The sequence below is a fragment of the Poecilia reticulata genome, chromosome 9, assembly GCF_904066995.2.
Source record: "Poecilia reticulata chromosome 9, P_reticulata-male-v2, whole genome shotgun sequence".
Taxonomy (NCBI): domain Eukaryota; kingdom Metazoa; phylum Chordata; class Actinopteri; order Cyprinodontiformes; family Poeciliidae; genus Poecilia; species Poecilia reticulata.
Window position 1 is genome coordinate 3,637,920 of NC_088838.1, and position 21,499 is coordinate 3,659,418.

At 44.2% G+C, this 21,499-nt stretch overlaps 1 protein-coding gene and 1 long non-coding RNA gene across 2 annotated transcripts in view; one reads left to right on the top strand and one right to left on the bottom strand.

Moving 5' to 3' along the window:
• The window catches only part of pnpla7b (patatin-like phospholipase domain containing 7b), a 29,973-nt gene extending 8,474 nt beyond the window's left edge, over nt 1-21,499 (top strand). The window contains exons 14-35 of the mRNA XM_008417343.2: nt 1,280-1,362; nt 1,489-1,641; nt 1,758-1,835; nt 2,180-2,385; nt 2,464-2,595; nt 2,676-2,799; nt 2,886-3,075; nt 3,512-3,661; nt 5,124-5,187; nt 5,351-5,519; nt 6,895-7,077; nt 7,173-7,291; nt 13,987-14,143; nt 14,292-14,408; nt 14,813-14,882; nt 15,829-15,945; nt 16,933-17,081; nt 17,167-17,319; nt 17,420-17,536; nt 17,962-18,046; nt 18,207-18,328; nt 19,122-21,499. Of these exons, the coding sequence (XP_008415565.1) occupies nt 1,280-1,362; nt 1,489-1,641; nt 1,758-1,835; nt 2,180-2,385; nt 2,464-2,595; nt 2,676-2,799; nt 2,886-3,075; nt 3,512-3,661; nt 5,124-5,187; nt 5,351-5,519; nt 6,895-7,077; nt 7,173-7,291; nt 13,987-14,143; nt 14,292-14,408; nt 14,813-14,882; nt 15,829-15,945; nt 16,933-17,081; nt 17,167-17,319; nt 17,420-17,536; nt 17,962-18,046; nt 18,207-18,328; nt 19,122-19,187 (2,804 nt within the window). The 3' untranslated portion in view covers nt 19,188-21,499. The remainder of the gene's footprint in view (nt 1-1,279; nt 1,363-1,488; nt 1,642-1,757; nt 1,836-2,179; nt 2,386-2,463; nt 2,596-2,675; nt 2,800-2,885; nt 3,076-3,511; nt 3,662-5,123; nt 5,188-5,350; nt 5,520-6,894; nt 7,078-7,172; nt 7,292-13,986; nt 14,144-14,291; nt 14,409-14,812; nt 14,883-15,828; nt 15,946-16,932; nt 17,082-17,166; nt 17,320-17,419; nt 17,537-17,961; nt 18,047-18,206; nt 18,329-19,121) is intronic.
• On the bottom strand, nt 5,459-9,852 carry LOC145552989 (uncharacterized). Its single transcript, XR_014089158.1, has 4 exons — nt 9,763-9,852; nt 8,513-8,628; nt 7,900-7,974; nt 5,459-5,543 (listed from the first exon to the last, which is right to left on the bottom strand). It is a non-coding gene; the product is annotated as an uncharacterized LOC145552989 (long non-coding RNA).

Sequence of the window (21,499 nt, forward strand, 5' to 3'; positions counted from 1 at the left end):
ACAGTACGTTGGCATCCATGGTTCCCTCTCCACAACCAGCAGCACTTATCCAGTCCCTAACCATGACCCTCCCACACCATGCCTGGCTACAGTCCAGAAACACTTACCTTTGTCCTCACCTGAGATGATGTCACCAGAGATGGATAACATCATCTCATTCAAATAATTTTTTGTTGTTCTCTTCATGGTGGCCATGTTGAACTTCCAGTGACCAGTATGAGAGGGTGTGAAAATATAATGCTGTCTGTCCACACCTGAGAGCTTGTAACAGTAATGAGTGTCATGACACCAGGCTAATTGGGCACAATTTGGACATTTTCACATAGGGGTGTACTCACTTCTGTTGCCAGCTGTTACGAGATAAATGACTGTGTTTAGTTATTCAGTCTGATTGTTTTACTTTGTATCAATGCGCCAGATTGTTGTGTTTTGTGCCCTTAGAAAATTATTCTTAGCCCAAAGGCTTTTTCACATTTTGTCATGCTACAGCCACAGAGCTCAGGAATAATAAGTTATAGTTAACCAATTAAGCAGTAGAAGAAAAAGAATACAGGGTTTTTCAATAAAGAATATCTGAAAATTTGATGTGCGTTTGTATGCACCCTCCTTGTGTCAATGTTTTGTAAAACCAGTTTTTACTTCGGTTACAGTTTCACGTTTTTTATGATGTTTCTGTAGCAGTTTGGCACATTTAGACACTGCTCTTTTTTCTCATTTTTCTTTTCACATTTCCCCTGGTCAGACATTTTGGCTGCTGAGTCTTTGTAAAAAGCAATTTACCAGTGTTGCTGGAAATTCTTAGTTGGATGTAGGTCTGGACTTTGGCTAGGCCATTTTAGCACACTAAAATCCTTCAGTCCAGCCATCCTATTGTAGCTCTGACAGTCATTGTCCTGGTGGAAGGTGATCCTCCCCCAGTCGTTAGTCTGTTACAGTTGTCTTCTAATATTGACCTTTGCTTAGCTAATCAGCTGTAGCTAGCTTTCATCTTAGGGGAGATGTGTGACGGTCGCTCTTCTGTTACACGTTTTGTTTTGCACGTTTTCCAATATAACTTCAGATGAAAATAAAGAACAGATTGAAAAAAAAAGACATTTAAAAAATGATTTCCATTAAATTTGTACCATGTTGCTTCTTTACATTTTTTTTGCTGTGAAAATACTACTTCTCCACAGGTAATAAATCCTCTAACAGGTATCAGAATATAGAGATACTACACTGTGGCTATTCTAACTTGGGTGTGTGTGTGCGTGTGCATGTGTGTGTGCGTGTTTTGCAGGTGATGGCCCTTCAGAGTTTTCCAGAGTGTTTGATCAGACTCAGTCTGCCAAAGAAGAGGCAGTGAACCAAGGCTCTGTTAAGGTCTCTATAGAACAATTCACTTTGTTCCATTGTTAAAATGAGTTAGCTTGAATCAGGATGCTGGGAAGCTGCAGCATCACTCTTTTGGCTCACACATGCTCAGTCTGAACGGTGTTGTCTCCTCAGTCTATTCTGAAGAAGAGTGTGACTGTGCAGCACTCTCCTTCTGCTGTTTATCACTACGGCGAGTCTGGAGGAGGAGGAGCCATCCACCACAGCAAAGTCAACGTCATCTTCCAGGCTGCTAAGAAGGATCTGCTGCAGGTCATCCAGCTGCAGGTAGCCTTCACATTAAATCTTTCAAGTTTCTCCCTGTAACCTGAGCTGGATGTTTTATGGTACTATGATATTACTATAAAAAGGAACACATATTATCTGCTGGCGTTGCTCAACAGGACCCCAGTCTGTTGGAAGGAAGGGTGACCCTTCGCCAGGTCAAAGCTGGGTGTGCGGTAGCCCACCAAGGAGATCAAGTGAGTCCAACAGAAACATGAGATTTTTCTACTGTAAGAATGAAATGTCTGAAATTTTTAAAAGGCTTATAGACATGCTGAGGGCATGTCCTTCCACAGAGGGGGAAAAAAAGCTGTAGCAAAATAGCAGCAAAAAAAGCAAATATTCAAATCATCCAATATTTTTGCAGCATAGTTAGAGCTTTAAATCTGTTTTTAACAAATATGCTTTTTGTTAAAGGTTTCCTTTTGAATACTTTAGCTAGGCTCTTTAAGAGTTTCTGTTTTTTGACCTAACTGGTTCTGTTTTAAATGAGACTGGGGCTTTTGAAAAACTACCAATCTTGGTGATCGTCCTCTTTCAGGATGTGAGCGTGGCGTTCGTCATCTCAGGGCTGCTCCATGTCTACCAGCGTATGATCGACCGTGAGGAAGAGAGCCTGCTCTTTGTCACCCACCCAGGAGAGATGGTGGGTCACCTGGCTGTCCTCACAGGGGAGCCCCTCATCTTCACCGTGCGAGCCCACCGAGACTGCACCTTCCTCTCCGTATCCAAGGCCCACTTCTACGAGTAGGACCCCACTGTCCACAACATCTCTGTCTTTTCATCATGAATAGTGTGTGACTCTATCGGTGTGTGTAACGACAGGATAATGCGGGAGGAGCCGAGGGTGGTGCTGAACGTAGCTCACACGGTGGTGAAGAGGATGTCATCGTTTGTCAGACAGATCGACTTCGCCCTGGACTGGATGGCCGTGGAGGCTGGCCGCGCCGTCTACAGGTACGCTCAACCTGGAAACGCTTCACTGTCAAACTGAACAGATGTCCAACTCAGCATTCAGTCCAAACGTCTGCTTTTAGACAAGGAGACAAGTCAGATAGCACCTTCATCGTCCTCAGCGGTCGGTTGCGATCTGTCATCGCCAAGGATAACGGCAAGAAGGAGCTGGCTGGGGAGTACGGCCGTGGCGACCTGATTGGTGTGGTGAGCTGCCGACGCGTTAGTGTCCACAACCCTGTTAAATCCTTCAAGAGAACAGAAGAACAGCTCAGATTTCTGCGTCTGACCAGGTGGAGGCCCTGACACACCTGAACCGAGCCACCACGGTCCACGCTGTCAGGGACTCGGAGCTGGCCAAGCTGCCTGAAGGAGCGCTGAACTCCATCAAGAGGAGGTATCCTCAGGTGGTCACCAGGCTGATCCACGTGCTGGGACAGAAGATCCTGGGCAACATGCAGCAGGTCAACGGGCCTCTGACCGGTAATCACAAAAAGATTGTTTCTAAACCGCCAGAGCTGCAGTTCCAACTACAGTTTAGTCAGTACTTCAGTAAAGTCAATGAAGTGGTTTAATTGGTTGACTGGTTTACTCCTTACCTCTCTGGTTACCTCTCTGGTTACCTCTCACTCAGTTTATACAACTCAAGTCCTTTAATTAAAAATTCTCTGTAAATACCAACAAACCAGCAAAAAACATTTTTGCTGCTGGTTTGTTCTTTTGACTTGAGCTCAAAGTAACAAACCAAGATCAACTATTATCAAATTTTAATGGATATATTTAAAATATTTTATGCAATCAAAAAGAAACAAAAGAAAACCATTGCAAAAGAAACCCAGCAAAAACCAGCGCTGGTTGTTTTCTTTAAGTTCTTTGATCAGAAATCTTTTCCCAACAGAATTGGTTTTGTGTCCTCCAGGTCGTGGTCTGGGCCTTCACACGCCCACCAGTAAGTGGGATGCTGGGAATCCAGCCTCTAATCTGTCCACCGTGGCCATCCTGCCCGTGTCGGACGACGTTCCCCTCACCACCTTCACCCTGGAGCTCCAGCATGCTCTCAGTGGCATTGGTACACACACACATACGCAGACACACACACACACTGCCTTCTTACTGCTGTCTTCAGAAGCTGCAAGTGTCAGGAAAACTTCTCACTTCTCACCTCATGTTGTCAGAAGGGATGTTCATACAGTGCACAGTGTCAATACCCGTCAGCTTTCTCACATTTCATCACCTTACATTAACAATATTCAGTGTAATTTATAGAGATTTGATCTGACAGACAAACATAAAGTAACTCAGTACTGAAAAAAAATAAACACCTGAAAAGATGAGGTGTGAAAAATGTACCTATATAGTATTTGAAGATTATATAATCTGTATGTTCTGCTCTGCTGCCATATTCTAAATAAAACACATTTGTTCCAAAAGTTACTGTATGAAGTATAAGTACCAATTTGTTAGTATCAACTACTCGGTATCAGCAAGTACCTATACTGAAGTACTTGTACTGTCTGTAAAAACCTGGTATCAGGATTCTCCTTACTCCTAGAAGTTTGCATATTAGCCAAAAGCCTTTATTTTAGTCTCATCTGACCAAGCACTTTCCTCTACAACAGAAAAACTTCAAATGGCGTTCTCAATGGAGTTTTTTCCAACACTGGGTTTTCTTTCCAGTCCTGTAAATAAGGACTTTTCTTTTTTTACCATGATCATAGATCTCTGCAGCTCCCCCAGAGGGACCTTTGGCCTTGTAGCTGCTTCGTTCTTAAACGTGTCTTTGCACCATGACAGTAAGGTGTCTCATGTCTGCAGCTCAGCCATTCAGAGCTCCATCAGTCATTCAAAGCTTGGGATGTTTTAGAAGGGAATCCTGCTCTATAGTCCACTGAGTCCAGTCTGACCTGTCTGCTGGCTCGTCAATCTCTATGACCCTGTTTGTTCTCTAATTTTCTCTAAAAGAGATTTTCACACAACAGCTGCATTTATACCCAGCTTAAATTACACATGAGTAGAACCTACTGATTATTATTATTTACACTTCATTTTTTAGGGGGAGTTGTTGTTAAGGGGGTTGAATAAAAATGCTCAGCATGCATTGTAGACTTTTATTGAAGATTTTGAATCCCATGTATTATTTTCCTTCTACTGTTCAGCTCTACGCTGGTTAAATAGTTTTGCAAGGCACTGATTCTATAGGTGGATCTGACATATTTTCAAGGATCACATTAAGGACCTTATTTGGTTTTACGCAGCTTCAGACTTGTGGTAAAGTTACTTAGTGAAATACTGCATTTATGCTGCTGTATGTTCCTGTTCTGACTGTATTATTGGTTCCCACTGTTCTGAGGAAATCTGCAGATAGACCAAAACAGGAAGTGGAGACTTTTATTTCATGAGAGAAACGGCAAGATCAACAGGAAGTTAAACTCTTTGTCAGCACATTAACATTTATTTATTAGTGCCATATCATTAAGTAAAGGATGTTGCTATGGAAACAGTTGTCTTTTTTTGTTATGGTCATCTACCAGGCCCTACCTTACTGCTGACTAGTGACATCATCAAACAGAGACTGGGCTCTGCTGCCTTGGACAGGTTAGTCACTGATTATTCAAACTCTAAGAAACTTTTCCTTTTCCATTGCGTAGATGCTTTAGTGTAAGATTTGCAAACATGGAGAAAAGCTTTCTGGTTGATAATCTAAAACTTCAAGACAATATTCATTCATTTAATCTGCTGAACTCTTTATTTACAAAAGTGTCCATGAGTACCGTCTGTCCAGCTGGCTCGGCCAGCAGGAAGACATTCACCGGATAGTCCTCTACCAGTCCGACTCCAGTCTCACACCCTGGACCCAGCGCTGCATCCGCCAGGCCGACTGCATCATCATTGTGGGGCTGGGGGAGCAGGAGCCCACCGTGGGCGAGGTCAGAGACGTCCACCTCCATGTACTGTATGATCACAGTGAAGTGAATAACATAATAACATTAGCTTAGACTGCTGGAAGACCTGATCTGGTTCTGACCAAAAGCTGTTTGAGTTAACAGTCCATTTCACTAAGTTGTGTGTTAGGCTGCAGTAGTCATGGTGCCTTCACTGTCCGTTTTCCACCACTGAAAACTCCAACACTGGACCTGTAAGAATCTGACGTTCCATGGGTTTTGGAGCAACAGTGGAAGCCAACCTGAACTACTTCAAGATGATATTTGTTGTGATTTGGCTCTTTTTAAATAAACTGCATTGAATTGAAAGTCTTTGTTCTCAGCCACCCATGTCAGTGTTTCTTTGGCTACATTCACACAGCAGGCAAATGCTGCAGCTTTTTCGCTGCAGTCTGAACGGCCCAGTTTCCATCTTTTCACCCCAAAATAATCAGATCTGTGCTTCTTCCATACGTGGGACTGATTCAGATGCGTATCTAATTGTTTTCAAAGCTTCTGCAGTCAGAACAGTCATATCGTAGCTTATCCGATTTTATGTCATTGATGTGAGACATGCATCATAATTCTGGACCAGAAGAAGCCAGACCCAGTAAATCTGGATGTAAACAATGGCTGAAAATTCTGACTGTGAACTGATGTAGGAAGTGTGTCAGTGAAACACATCACATCCTCGTTCAGACTACACATCCAGTCAGACTTCCTACAGAAGCCGCACTCAATGCTCTTCAAAACGCCATTCTAATAGCTTCTATTAGCTTCCTTTGTCTTCTTATGATTTTGTGGCTGTACTGTGGGCACTAATTGCTGAACAAATGTTAAAATTGGTCCATACGCGGTTCCATCCATTGTTACTTGCGTAAACAGACCACTGCTGTGTGACACTTATGTTCTTCTTCTATGCATGTGGGTTGCTTTTAGGGACAAACTGTTCACACAGAAATCTGAATGTGGTTTATTTTGTAGTATGAATGACCACACAAAAAAATAATAAACTTGATTTCAGCAAAAAAATTGGATTTGAGAATCAAGATGCTGTTGACTAAATCAGATCATCAGTCATTTGTGAAAAACGTCATGTAGCTGTGGCTATGTAACTAATCATTGTTTATTCTAAAGGGGTTAGGCTGGTGGTCATAATGTTATGCATCATCAGAGTCCAGCTGCGTCTGCCTTTGGGTTGTCAGTCAGAGATTCACAGAAATCTCTTAAGTGTCACGCTTTCTAAAAGTTGTATCTTCTCACCTTGTTCTGCTCAGTGATCATAGAGCCTCTGACTCTGTGGCATCAGTTAGATATGTTGTATTGTTTGTATGGTAATGTTTGGTCGTCTGCTGCCTCCTGAAAACCATCCCTGCTGCAGCTGGAGCGGATGCTGGAGAGCAGCTCAGTGCGAGCCCAGAAGCAGCTGGTGCTGCTGCACAGGGAGGACGGCCCGCCGCCCAGCGGGACCGCCGAGTGGCTCAACATGCGCAGCTGGATCTCCAGGCACCACCACCTGTCCTGTCCCCGCAGAGTGTTCTCCAAAAGGAGCTTACCCAAGCTGGTACTGAACCTGAACCTCCGTGGGTAATGAGGCAGGACTCACCTGCTGGGCCTTCTAGAGCATTTTCCACATTGAAGCTTGTTTCTGTTTTGCAGAGAGAGCTGTACGAGCGCGTGTTTGAAAAATGTCCAGATCGTCACTCCGACTTCTCCCGCCTGGCCAGGATCCTGACAGGAAACAGCATCGCCTTGGTTCTGGGTGGAGGGGGTGCCAGGTACCCATTCATTCAACATTAGACACATTTCTCCTTCTGGAACCTTCCTTTCTGTCCATTTCTAAACTTAAAAACTCCCAGGGTAGAAATGGACCTCCCTTGTAGGAAAATTATGCTTTGGATCAGGGGGGCACTGATAAATTGATCTCGATTTCCTTCATTTTGAGAGATCAGTGATCGGCCGATGCTTACATGTGAAGCTAATCTTTTCCACCGATCTTATCTGTCTCAGCAAAGGTCTAGGCATCCTCTATGCTCTGTAGTGAGAGGTTTGACTGACAAACCGCCACCAGGTCATGTCTGAACATTCACAGTTAACTATAGTCACCTCACTGTTACAGACTCTATGACTTTTTTTTGCTAAATTTAGCAACATTTCAGACAAAATATTGGTATCAGCGTAAATTGAAATCTGCAGATCAGCCTTCTGAATGATTGGTGATTGACAATCAGCCAGAAAACTGCAATCAGTGCACCTCTACTTTGGGTCTGACCCAGACAGAACCTTCAGGGTGGAGCTTTAGACATTTCTTCCCTCATCAGGACAGTTATTGTTTGCGTGTGTTTGTATGGATTACATTAAAATGACTGTTTGCTTTGTGTTTAACCTGCTTTTTCCCTGCGCTGCTCTGGCTTGTCCTGGAGCTCTGACAAGGTAGGACTTCTTTTCTACTCAGTGACACCTGAGAAAGCAGCACACATGTAAAAATAATGGTGAGCTTGAGCCATAATGTCCATGTGAAGCTCTGTGTTTCTCCCCACAGCTTTGTTAGTTTTAGGACATGAACTTAGAGGGTGTTGGCACTTTTTAGTTACCCTGCCATGACTGTTATCATTATATTGTACGATTGCTTGATACTACATGAAGTACAGGAAATATGTTCTGGTGTATTTAAAGCCCTTATGTAGTTCAGGGCTGAAAGGATTTATCAGATTAATCGCAGTGGTGGGAAGTAACGAAGTACAAGTACTTCGTTTCTGTACTTAAGTACAATTTTCGTGTATCTGTACTTTACTTAAGTAGATTTAATAATGGATACTTTCTACTTTTACTCCACTACATTTTACAGTAAGTATCTGTACTTTCTACTTCACTACATTTCTACAAAACTGTCGAGTTACTCGTTACATCCAAGTCACGTTGTGCTTTTTTTTCCATTAAAATGTGAAGTTGAGGGTCTTAAGGTGGCGCCATAAAATCCAAGCAATAAAGTGACTTACGTGTCTGTTGTCACCCATCGTCTCCCCCTTTACTCGCACACGGAGCTCCAGACATGCGCAGTAGTTTCCTCTGAGCGGGAGAAGATGTCTGTCTGATCGTCAGTTATATAATAGCGCTGCATAAATCATAAGATATGGCGACATGTAAGATCAGCAGCGCCTCGCTTTCACAAACGATGGTTACTTAGTCCAACTTTTAGTGTCACTTGGAAAGGAAGCTTTAAAGAAAGGTAAGATCTGTGGACGTGATGCTATCAAAGCTAGCTGTACATGTTGCATCTGATGAAAAAAAGTTGTCACTCATGCGCTGAATTATTGTGTGGAGATGTTGACTGAGGTGTCGCAAATATGGGACAACACTGTGACCAAAGTCTGCATTGATATGACATTCAGGATTTCTATTCACATGGCTTTTTTGTTCTCTGGGAAATTATTTTTAATGATAAATACAGAAACAAGCAACTATGATTCATGGTCAAAAGTAATTTTTTTGTGTTCCATCTTATAGTAATAACTTAACAAAATTGTTTATTTGACTTCAAAGACTAGAGTCAAGACTGCTTTACATTTAATTTATACGTTGAAAATTTGTACAGTAAAATACAATAAATTAGTTGTGATGTAGAAGATAAACATTAGCAAGCTCAAGAATATGTTTAGTTCTTAAAGTAAAGGTAGTAAAGGTTAGTTATAAAGACTAGATGGCCCACCACCACAACCACCACTTCAGGCTACATTTCTCATATTCTCAAACTCAAAGCTTGACGGGCAACATGACAGTTCATCTATTAAACTGACTGAAGATGAAGACAAACTAAAAGCTGGATCGTAGACATTAACGTAGACAGATTAACGTCTCTCCTTCGCCCCCCCTCCTTCTACAGCCAGACCTCCTCTCCCTTCTTGCAATACGCTGTCCGTCCGGCCCCCCCAGCATTCAACGGTACGCTTGACCGGCCCCACCCTCTTCGACCCCTCACACTTCTAATGGTACACTAGCCCCCCCTCAATGTCTCTCCTTCGCTCCCTCCTTCTTCGCTTCCCCCACCCCCAGACCCCTCTATCGATACGTCAGCCCCCCACCTTCTCTCCTTCTTTGAACCCCTTCTAATTATACTCTAGCCCCCCCCAGTCCGCCACCGTTCCCTCAGCCCCCCATTCTGACTCTTCGGTACGCTCTACCGACCTTGCTCTGACTGTTACAGTGGATGACTAAAGGTTTCCGGTATTCTCAGATTGAAAACTTGTACGCACTCTTAAGGCCATAATCATCCAGTCCTGTAAGTTGTGAAGTTCTGCTGAAGAAACGCATCCAGTTTTGACACTTCTGACAACGTGTCACTAAGTTGGTAAAAAAATCCTGAAAACACCGTTAGGCATGAGGACTCAGAAGTGGGTCCTGTCTCGGAGGCGGGTCCAGACTCGGAGGCGGGTCCAGACTCGGAGGCGGGTCCAGTCTCGGAGGCGGGTCCAGTCTCGGAGGCGGGTCCTGACTCGGAGACGGGTCCTGACTCGGAGGCGGGTCCTGACTCGGAGGCGGGTCCTGGCTTGGAGGCGGGTCCAGACTCGGAGGCGGGTCCTGTCTCTGAGGTGGGTTCTGACTCGGAGGCGGGTCCAGACTCGGAGGCGGGTCCTGTCTCTGAGGTGGGTCCTGACTCGGAGGCGGGTCCTGTCTCGGGGGTGGGTCCAGTCTCGGAGGCGGGTCCTGTCTCTGAGGTGGGTTCTGACTCGGAGGCGGGTCCTGTCTCGGGGGTGGGTCCAGTCTCGGAGGCGGGTCCAGACTCGGAGGCGGGTCCTGTCTCTGAGGTGGGTTCTAACTCGGAGACGGGTCCAGACTCGGAGGCGGGTCCTGTCTCTGAGGTGGGTCCTGTCTCGGAGGCGGGTCCAGTCTCGGAGGTGCGTCCAGTCTCGGAGACGGGTCCTGACTCTGAGGTGGGTTCTAACTCGGAGACGGGTCCAGACTCAGAGGCGGGTCCTGTCTCTGAGGTGGGTTCTAACTCGGAGACGGGTCCAGACTCGGAGGCGGGTCCTGTCTCTGAGGTGGGTTCTGACTCGGAGGCGGGTCCAGTCTCGGAGGTGCGTCCAGTCTCGGAGACGGGTCCTGACTCGGAGGCGGGTCCTGTCTTGGAGGCAGGTCCAGACTCGGAGGTGGGTTCAGACTCGGAGGCGGGTCCATACTCGGAGGCGGGTCCTGACTCAGAGGCGGGTCCAGACTCGGAGGCGGGTTCAAACTCGGAGGTCGGTCCAGACTCTGAGGCGGGTCCATACTCGGAGGCGGGTCCAGACTCGGACTCGGGTCCTGTCTCGGAGGCGGGTCCTGTCTCGGAGGCGGGTCCTGTCTCGGAGGCGGGTCCTGTCTCGGAGGCGGGTTCAAACTCGGAGGTCGGTCCAGACTCTGAGGCGGGTCCATACTCGGAGGCGGGTCCAGACTCGGACTCGGGTCCTGTCTCGGAGGCGGGTCCTGTCTCGGAGGCGGGTCCTGTCTCGGAGGCGGGTCCTGTCTCGGAGGCGGGTTCAAACTCGGAGGTCGGTCCAGACTCTGAGGCGGGTCCATACTCGGAGGCGGGTCCAGACTCGGACTCGGGTCCTGTCTCGGAGGCGGGTCCTGTCTCGGAGGCGGGTCCTGACTCAGAGGCTGGTCCACACTCGGAGGCGGGTCCTGACACAGAGGTGGGTCCAGACTCTGAGGCGGGTCCGGACTCGGAGGCGGGTCCAGACTCGGAGGCGGGTCCAGACTCGGAGGCGGGTCCTGTCTCTGAGGCGGGTCCAGACTCGGACTCGGGTCCTGTGTCGGAGGCGGGTCCGGACTCGGAGGCGGGTCCGGACTCGAAGGCGGGTACGGACTCGGAGGCGGGTCCTGTCTCTGAGGCGGGTCCAGACTCGGACTCTGGTCCTGTCTCGGAGGCGGGTCCTGACTCGGAGGCGGGTCCAGACTCAGAGGCTGGTCCAGACTCGGAGGCGGGTCCTGACTCAGAGTCTGGTTCACACTCGGAGGCGGGTCCTGACACGGAGACGGGTCCTGTCTCGGAGGCAGGTTCTGTCTCGGAGGCGGGTCCAGACTCGGAGGCGGGTCCTGACTTGGAGGCGGGCCCACACTCGGTGGTTGGTCCTGTCTCGGAGACCGGCCCTGACTCCTCCAAGTCAGTACCGACCTCTGAGCAGACCAAAGTCTGCTCAGAGGCCTTTAGACTCCCAGCTAAGCATGGACTAAACACAACGTTTGGTCCACTCTTGGTGGGTTCTTGCCTCTCTTCTTCGTCTGAAGCGTCTCCACAACACGTAGCCTTTTTGATGAGCCCCCATGCCTTTTGAAGAAAGGTGTCTCGGAGAATGATTTTCTGCGGTCGTGCCAGGGTTCTTCTAAAGCACTGCACAACCTTGTAAATAACGATTGGGCTGTTGCTTTTTATCATCTTGAATAGCAGTTCTCTAACTGCATCTTCGTTGCCACAGAGAAGTTGCAAGATGTCTCGGCAGTGTTTTGTTTCCATTTTCTCAAAAAAGACAAAATCTATGTCCTTGTCTTCTTTCCAGATTTTTGGAGCTAGCTTTCTCTGGACAGGTTCGGTGTGCTTCCTTTTGTAAGCCACATAGCTAGATCTGTTACTAGACTTATAAATCAATCTCCAAAAGATATTTTCCACCATAACTCTCCTTTCGTCTTCGGTTCCTCGTCTGAAACCCATCCTGTTTGCGTCCCCCAAAAATTGTTCAGGGTCCATGGCTGCCTGCGTATAATCCTCACTCAGGCAGTTTTCATCTGCATACAAGTCCTCAGTAGGAAAAAAAGTCTTTCTGAACTTTCTTTTTGTAGATGTTAACATTTTCTTTTTAGGAACAGGATTCTCCAGGTGCTTTTTGAATTTTTCCACAATTACTTCATGTCCTTCAGGGTAATCCAGTAGTGCGATTAAATGCAGTCCGCTGGCAAAGTGGAATTCATCTCTCGCAATACTCTGGAAAATCCGTTCACTTAGCTCTTCTGACACCTCCGAGAGTACGTCCACGTTAAATTCTCCAGTTTTTCTCAAAAGCAAGATCAAAATTTTGCTATGTTGTTCCTCAAAGGTGTGTCTGACAAGATTTAGAGTTGGTCCATTTGCAGCCTTTTCAATCACTTCCCACAAAAGTTCACTGAGAAAGTTTCTCCTCTTGTAATCTGGGCTTCTTTGACCAGGATGAACTTTGTTGGACAATGTTTTTTTCACTTTTGTCCAAAAAGAGACCTTAGGCCTCACATCCATTTCTCTCTGTGGGCTTTCGTCGTTCATCTTTATTGTGCTGAGCTAAAACTTCCAAATGAATCTCGTGTTGACTGGCTTGTTAACTGATTTGTGTTAACTGATCAGAGAATTAACTGATCAGTTGGTGATGTCATGGACTCTTATGACATCATAAAGTCATCCTCAGAAGGGCCTCATGACACAGACATCATTTGAAGTCATGCTGATGACATCATTGTCAGCAGCATGACAACTGTTGCTAGGGCTAATAATAGCACGCAGTGAGCATGCGCTATGAAAAAATATAGAATCTGTGGGCACTAAATGCATTATTTCCACAAGTCTGAACTGGCAGTGATCTGCGCAGCTTAACAGGGGGGGCCAGGGAACCTTTGGCCCCTCAACTTTACCGCCCTACCCATTTTTATTTGTTATTTGGGTTCCATCTCCTAACAGGCAAAGTGTCAATGGAACCACTACATCAGTGGCCCCCAACCTTTTTATTATCGCGGACCGGTCAACTGGAACGTTTTCCGGGTGGCTTAATACTTAAGTATTTTTAAAAGCCAGTACTTTACTTTTACATAAGTAAAATGTTAATGTGGTATTTTTACTTGAGTACATTTTTGTCTGTGTATTTGTACTTTTACTTAAGCAGATTTTTTGCATACTTTCTCCATCATTGATTAATCGTGACGAAGCAATTATTGAAATATTCGTCAGCTAATTTTATAATCAATTAATTGTTAACTAGACTATACAGGCGCTAAAAAGGCCATTTGCTGAATGAACAACATATTCAGAGCAGTAATTAAGCTAAAACTGCATAAATACAAAATATACATGTTGACTTTAGGCACATCAACACACTGTTATTGCATTTTAAGCAATAAAATGTTTATTTTCTTATTTTAAAAATTTGACTTGCTGGAGATGAGTTGAATTTGTTTATTTGCCTCTTTTAATGCATCTCTATTGCAAAAAGAAAAAAAAGGTCAATGGTTAAATGAAAAATCTGCAAAATGTGACCATTTCTTCATCCGATTAATGGTCAGAATAATTGATGACTGAAATATCCAGGACTGGAAGCTGCACTGCAGTTAGTAAGAAACAGGATCAGTTGTTGATGTTGTTTCTAAGATGTTTGTCCGATGATTAGTCTGAGGTAATAACAGAAGCGTTTCTCTTGAATACATGAAATGAGACTGGTGGCTGTTTGTTTCCATAGCGACTGTATGGCTGTGCTTTCAGAGGCTGCTCTCAGATCGGCGTGCTGCGGGCGCTGATCGAAGCCGGGATCCCCGTGGACGTGGTGGGCGGCACCTCCATCGGGTCCTTCATGGGGGCGCTGTACGCTGAGGAAAAGAGCAGCAGTCGGATGAGGGTCCGGGCTCGGGAGTGGGCTATGGTGTGTTCACTCACTCCACTTTCATTCCACATTTCTCATACCTTCTCATAATGTTCATCAAAACTTAGCTGCTCTTTGATTGTTTGAGTGTTGGAAAGCCTTGTTCCTTATTATGGCTCCTCACGTCCCTTGTTACGGTTCTTTTCAGGGAATGACGTCGTACTTTAAGAAGATCTTGGACCTGACCTACCCCGTGACCTCCATGTTTTCTGGAGCCTCCTTTAACTACAGCGTTAGCTCCATTTTCAAGGACAAACAGATTGAGGTAGGTTTGAGCGCCAGCCTCCCCTAACAGCAGTGGCAGGTCAGTAAAGCTGTGGAGCAGAGGTCAAGCTTCCTACAGGGAGATGCAAAACCATTTACATCTCTTGAACTTTTCATATTGTTTTATGTCACAATCACAAGCTTCAATGCATTTTACAGGGATTTTATGTGACAGAAGTGAAATTGAAATACATAAGAGTTTTTATTACAGTTTTATAAGTTGCACCATTTTGGGAGCTAAATATAAAAGTGTATAGTCATTTTAAAGGTTCCTCAGGGGTTAATTCACTGTGAGGTTCTTTAGGGACTGTTGTGAAACTCAAATACTCATTTCCTAATTCACCACGATGATCAGAATTTTCTCTTCTGCTGCGTCTTGTGTTTTTGTCACCCCTCTACCTCTAGGACCTGTGGTTGCCGTACTTCACCATAACAACAGATATCACTGCTTCCTCCATGAGGGTCCACACTGATGGTGTGTGAAACTGGCATCACTTCTCCTACATCCATCCATCCATCTCCTACATCCATCCATCCATCTAACCCTTGTCCCTCAGTGGGGTCGGGAGGGTTGCTGGTGCCCATCTCCAGCTAACGTTCCGGGCGAGAGGCGGGGTACACCCTGGGCAGGTCGCCAGTCTGTCGCAGGGCAACACAGAGACACACAGGACACACAACTATGCACACACACACTCACACCTAGGGACAATTTAGAGAGACCAATTAACCCAATTAACAGACAGGGAGGAAACCGGAGTACCCGGAGAAAACCCATGCATGCACAGGGAGAACATACAAACTCCATGCAGAAAGACCCCAGGCCGGGAATCGAACCCAGAACCTTCTTGCTGCAAGGCAACAGCTCTACCAACTGCGCCACTGTGCAGCCCACTTCTCCTACAGTTTCTCTAAATATAGTAAACCACTTGTTTTTCTTTTGCAGTAAAATCTTGATGAAATGACTTTTTGAAGCTGTCCACCTGCTGGTTGATTTTTAAAGAGCAGCATTGAGTCAGAGGAGCTAACGCTAATGCTATCTTTTACGTAAAACTTCCAGAAGACAGAAAAAAGAAATGATATGCCTTTAAAATAAAATCAGAATCATCACAAATATATATACATCTATATATATATCTGTATATATAGATACATCTATATATATATCTCTATATATAGATGTATCATCTATATATAGATGTGTGTGTGTGTGTATATATATATATATATATATATATATATATATATATATATATATATATATATATATATATATATATATATATATATATATATATATATATAGAAATAAATAAATAACAAGTGAACATCTTCCATTCATGGTTTTTCATATTTTAATCCCAGAAACATGTTATCAGTGTTTTATCCTTTTTACCTCTGCACTCGTCTCATCCTCTGTACAGGTTCACTGTGGCGTTACGTCAGAGCCAGCATGTCGCTGTCTGGTTATCTGCCGCCTCTCTGTGATCCCAAAGATGGACACTTACTCATGGATGGAGGGTACATCAACAACCTTCCTGGTGAGAATCGGGCAGCTCCTACTGGATCTTAATAAGACCTTTAAAATCAAACAGTGTTAAAGTGTTAGCTGTATGTAATCGGTAGGGATAGTTTTCATTGCGCCTTGCAAAAATCTGGATGTGATGCAGCAGCGCAAAAGAGTGGATAGTAGAGAAGTGAAAGAAAACTGATTCATGTTACTAAAATGATTCTATCTTAAAATAGTTCTATGTTTTCATTCAGCTGGACTTTTGCTGCAGCTACAGCTCCACTCTTATTTTACTTTTATCAGTCTTCTCATCAACTCAGACCAGCTTCTTCGTCCCCGTTGAAAACCATTCCCTCAGCATAATGCTCCCACCACTTTATTGATGGTGCATTCAGGGGAATGGGCTGTTTGCATGCATGCTTTTCACACACTTTACACACAATCTGTGTTGACCACAGTTCCAAATATTGAATTAACATTAACAGCCTCCTCAGTCGGATCAGCACTTCTATCTCCACAGTAGAGGATGGTTGTTTACAAAACAGGCAACTTCTGGTAAGCTTCATAGCTTCATACATCATACATGCATCACAGGCAGGCTTTAGCAATTGGGGCAAATGTAAGATATCAACAGAGTCCACGTCTCCAGGAAGCAATCATTTCTCAATAGCTGAGAGTCCAGGCACTCAAATAGTGTAGAACAACATGCTGGTTCTGACCAGGATAGAGGACAACTGACCCATTTATTATTTACCAATGGATATGTGTGTGGGATACAAGCCCTGGTGGGTAGAAACGTTGGACTGATTACATGCTGGAGTGGAGTTCTTCTATCAACGTGCTTCTGTCTGTGATTTTAGATGAGGGCCGATATAATCCAATGGCTGTTTTTTTGGCTGGTATCGGACTGATTTCTGCTTCCAGTATTGGATCTGGACACCCCTAATTTTGGATTTGTAATGGAAAGTGACATTGGGGAACAGGTGCTGAGGGAATGTTTCTTTCTCTCCCCCATCAGCTGACGTGGCTCGCTCCATGGGTGCCAAGGTTGTCATCGCCATTGATGTTGGAAGCCGGAACGAAACCAGTCTGACCAACTACGGCGATAGCCTGAGTGGCTGGTGGCTGCTGTGGAAACGATTGAACCCTCTGGCCGAAAAGGTCAAGGTACTGCTGCCACGTCAGACCTGCCACGGATGGTGACTCCACCTGTAGAGACCACACTCTGGCTTTACCCGCCTCTTCCCTTCAGGTTCTGAACATGGCTGAGATCCAAACACGCCTGGCGTACGTCTGCTGTGTGAGGCAGCTGGAGGTGGTCAAAGACAGCAACTACTGCGAATACATCCGGCCGCCCATTGATCGATACGGAACGCTGGATTTTGGCAAATTTGATGAAATTGCTGTGAGCTTTTCGTCGTCTTCCTGGTTTTTGTTGGATTTTCTTTTGAAATGTGAAAAGTGTGTGAAGCCGGAAGGGCCTTTTTTTTTTCTCTTGAGTTCAGGAGGTGGGGTACCAGCACGGAAAGACTCTGTTTGACGTGTGGCACCGCAGCGGAGTGGTGGACAGCATGCTGCGGGACAGACACCAGGAGGAGTTCCATAAAACCAAGACTGGACATGTGAGTGACAGCCAATCACAGCTGGAGATTAAGATGCATGCATGGGATTTGCTGTTTGTTTTCTAGTTTTTCTGTTATGTGAACTCAAATATCTTTACAGTGAAAAACGGCTGTTTTGTGTCTGGAACAGTGTAACACATGTTATTATATGTTTTATGATATAATGAACAACAATTGAAAGTAAAAAAAAAAAAAAAAAATCAGTGAAATGTTAATTAGAGGTAAACATCTTGTTGCTGCTGACAGCAGCTGTAGCCGACTCAAACCTCTCTTTAACAACAGGAACACAAAACCTTTTCTGCTTTCTTCATACCGTGAATATAGAATTATTTTTACAATAAAATATTAAAGGAGTGCAGTGATTTCTGAACAGCATCCCTAAGTTACACAGCTCTCTGTCTGCATCAAATGCTGAATTCTTCCAGGTGGTCACATGTCCGAACGCCTCCTTCACCGACCTGGCAGAGATCGTGTCCAGAATTGAACCAGTGAAGAACGCTCTGATAGACGGTCAGTCGGCTGTAGAACATAGAAAACCATCACAGAATGAAACAAACACTGAAACCTAAACTTCTGTCTCCCTAAAGTCTTCTTATTTCCAGCTGAAGTGTTCTGTCAAAAGCTGTGAAGGGATCATGATCACGCTGTTCCCTGCTTCATGTGCTTTCAGAAGAACCATCTGATGAGTACCAGACCGACTACGACGAGGACGCAGTGGAAAGCGCTCTGTCTGACTTTGAGGCCTTCACTCCGGGCAGCGAACACACCGAGGGAGAGGAGACGGCTGAGACTGTGAGAGTTACAGCATCCCGTGTTTTATAGATGGACTGTAGAGGGGAAAACTTCACATGAAATCATCCTAGGTGTTGATGTCATATTCATTTTTGGGTAGCTCAATCTTTGTCTGTAAAACTTTTCCCCATAAGCCATGTTAGGGACAGGATAAGAGTTTTTTTTATCATTACTAGAATGAAGTCTTAATATTTGGAGAATAAAGTAGTAATATGAGAACTGCAACATGAAAAATGATTTAAAAATAAAATGAGGAATGTTGAGCGTTTTGTGAAGTTACGCTTTACTATCAGTTTTCTAAATACGGAACTAATCCTTTAACTCTGCGTGTCACGTTCAACAGATTCTAGATGTGCAGCCCAACCGGGTGGAAACACACCAGAATTTTCTACATTTTTCCTAATAATATTGAATCTTTGTTCTAGTAATAAATCTTTTTTTTCAGAATTTTCAAACTATTCTTGTAATTAAAAATATATATTCAGTTCGTTAGTCTGGCTGTAGTCTTCAGCTGCAGATTTCGGTCAAACAAGGTTCTTGTTTCTTGGACAGCGCCCCCCACAGTTCACAGCAAGAACATCCCAACCTGTACCTGAGGCTGACAGCTGAGGTTACATGGCTGGAAGTCAAATGGCTGTTTCCATCTGGACAGGATAATCAGCCCAACCTACAAGAAGAATGGCTCAAATAAAAAATAAAATTAGCATAATATTCATGTAAATAAGAATGCATTTAAAGATTTCTTCAGCAATGTGAGTAATACCTGATAGTAAACATGTTGTTGTTTTAACAGGATGAAGAAGTTCCCGTCCAGGTCAGACACCGGCTCCAGAACGCCTCTCAGAATGCTCACCTTTGACCTCCTGGGAACCACAGGAAACCCATTTCAGAGCAGGGAGGAGTCAGCTGGTCTCCTACTACTGGACCTGAGCAGGACCGGCCCGCTTCCACTGGGAAGTAGATGAGAAGTTGTTGGTTTGATCCCGAACTCCTCTGTGTGTGCTGGACCTCATGCTGACCCTGGTGTGATGACCAGTGTGTGTCTGTAGAGAGAAACGGGCTGCGGTCATCAGCTACATCATATCACAGCACTGTGAACATCACATGAAGTACTGTGTCCAACAGAAACCAGTTTTATACACATCATTATTAATGTAACTGTATCATAGTCTGTTTAATGTTTCAGTGATGCAATGAAAAAAACAGCCACTATTCTGCATTTAACCTTTGACCTATTGGAGTTGAAGTGACATCATCCATACTGACTGCTGTCTGCTGCAGCTACGATTCAAACTATTCATCATTCAGTTTCACACAACTTGTCCTTAAGATTATCAACTTCATTTATATTCTGATGCTTATTGTGTGGAAAACCTGTAAATGAGCCAGAATTCTTCAAACGTCACGCAGACTTGTACAGAAGAAATACTATCTTTAAAGCTGCAATATGTAACTTCTATTAACAAAAAAATATGATTTTTACATATTTACTAAAACTGTCTGTGTTACCTCTCAGTATGATATAATATAGATAATCTTTAAAAGATGGATCTCCTCCACCTCCTCTCTAAGCTCCTATTGTAGTCTGTAGAAATCCACCGCTCTGACCAAAAACAACCAATTAGAGCCAGGAGGAGGGACTTAGCGCTGTCAATCAACCCTTTGTACTCTGCTCAGTGTGCTAATGGCAGAGAAACAAGTTACTGTTACAGGGAAACTGTTTTGCGGCTATGCTAGCAGGTTTAGCATTGACAACAGGCTATGCTATCAGGAAGAAGCTGCAGCTTAGCACCCTCCATATGAGCACCAAACAGAGGATGATTGACAACGCTGAGACCCGCCTCCTGGCTCTGATTGGTTATTTCTAATTATCACTGGGAGAAGATGGAGAAGCTTTTCACAGATTATCTGTCTCATACCAAACTGTCATGACATGGTGACAGTTTCAGCAAATATGTAAATAAATATTTTTTATAAAAGTTACAAACTGCAGCTTTAAGTACAACGTATTCACGCCCCTTCTGTCTCCACATTTTGTTCTGTTGAACATGAAACTTACAGTTTTCTGTCTGGACTTTATGTAATAGAACAATGCAAAATTGTGATTAAAACCCCTTAACTGTCATCCCCAGAACAATTAGATGTAAGTCAGTGGTTCCATGAGGAAACCACTGTACTCATGACAGCTAAGGGTTTTAAACTGTGGTGTGGAAGTGAAGCATCGTTTTGGTCTGTCTCCTAAAAGCCAAAGGATAGTTGTAACATAGCAAAGTGGTCACTTTATTGAAAACTGCATACTGTTTACAGTTTGGTTTATATAGCCCCCTTTATTTAGACGCCACTGGGAATAGCTGGGTCTCACAGCAACAGATTGCTTCTCACAAAATTACTCTTGTGACATATGAACTTTATTTTGTCAACAGTTTGAGGAGCTTCTTCCTTTTTTAGTTTGTGAAACAAGTCAAAAGCTTTTTCATATTTACTCAATCAGCCCCACTAAACGTGCAGAATCTCAACTTTGTCACTTATAAGACAAAGTGACAAAAGCAGACAAAAACATGTCTGCTTTTGTTTTATCAAAAGCAGACATGTGACCTGTGCTCTGATTGGTTTGGTTGCATTCAGCTCATTTAACCTAAATGATCTGCAGCTCGGTGAATTCAGCAGCATTAGCAGCTTAACCTAGCTTAACGTATCCTGGATTTCTTTATGTCAGTGTAGTATTAAAAGTTGCATAACAGATTATGAAGTTGACAAAACGTTTTGTATTTTAGTTTGTGCTGCAGCTCTGCTCACACTTACTGTAACGCACTGCCAGATTGTCATGACGGTGTGAATCTTAGTTGAGCTTCTGCTGAACACAGCAGCTTTATCTGGCAGCCATCTTGTTTTCTGCTGACTGGGGTTTGACCCAAAGCCCTGCTTTACAACTGGAAAACAAAACTAACTGTTGGAGCTGGGAAAATAACTGATGCCACTGTTACCTGCTCTGTGTTTGATGTTATAAAATGTTAACTTTAACACTTGTAAAAACTCAATTTAAATCTGTTGATTCATTTTTAAGTGACCTCCTAACATATGATGATGTAGCCGCACAAACAGTGTTTTGTGATGACGACTGAAATGAAGCTGTTGCCTTATGTAAAATTAAACTCTGTAACTAAAAAAGTT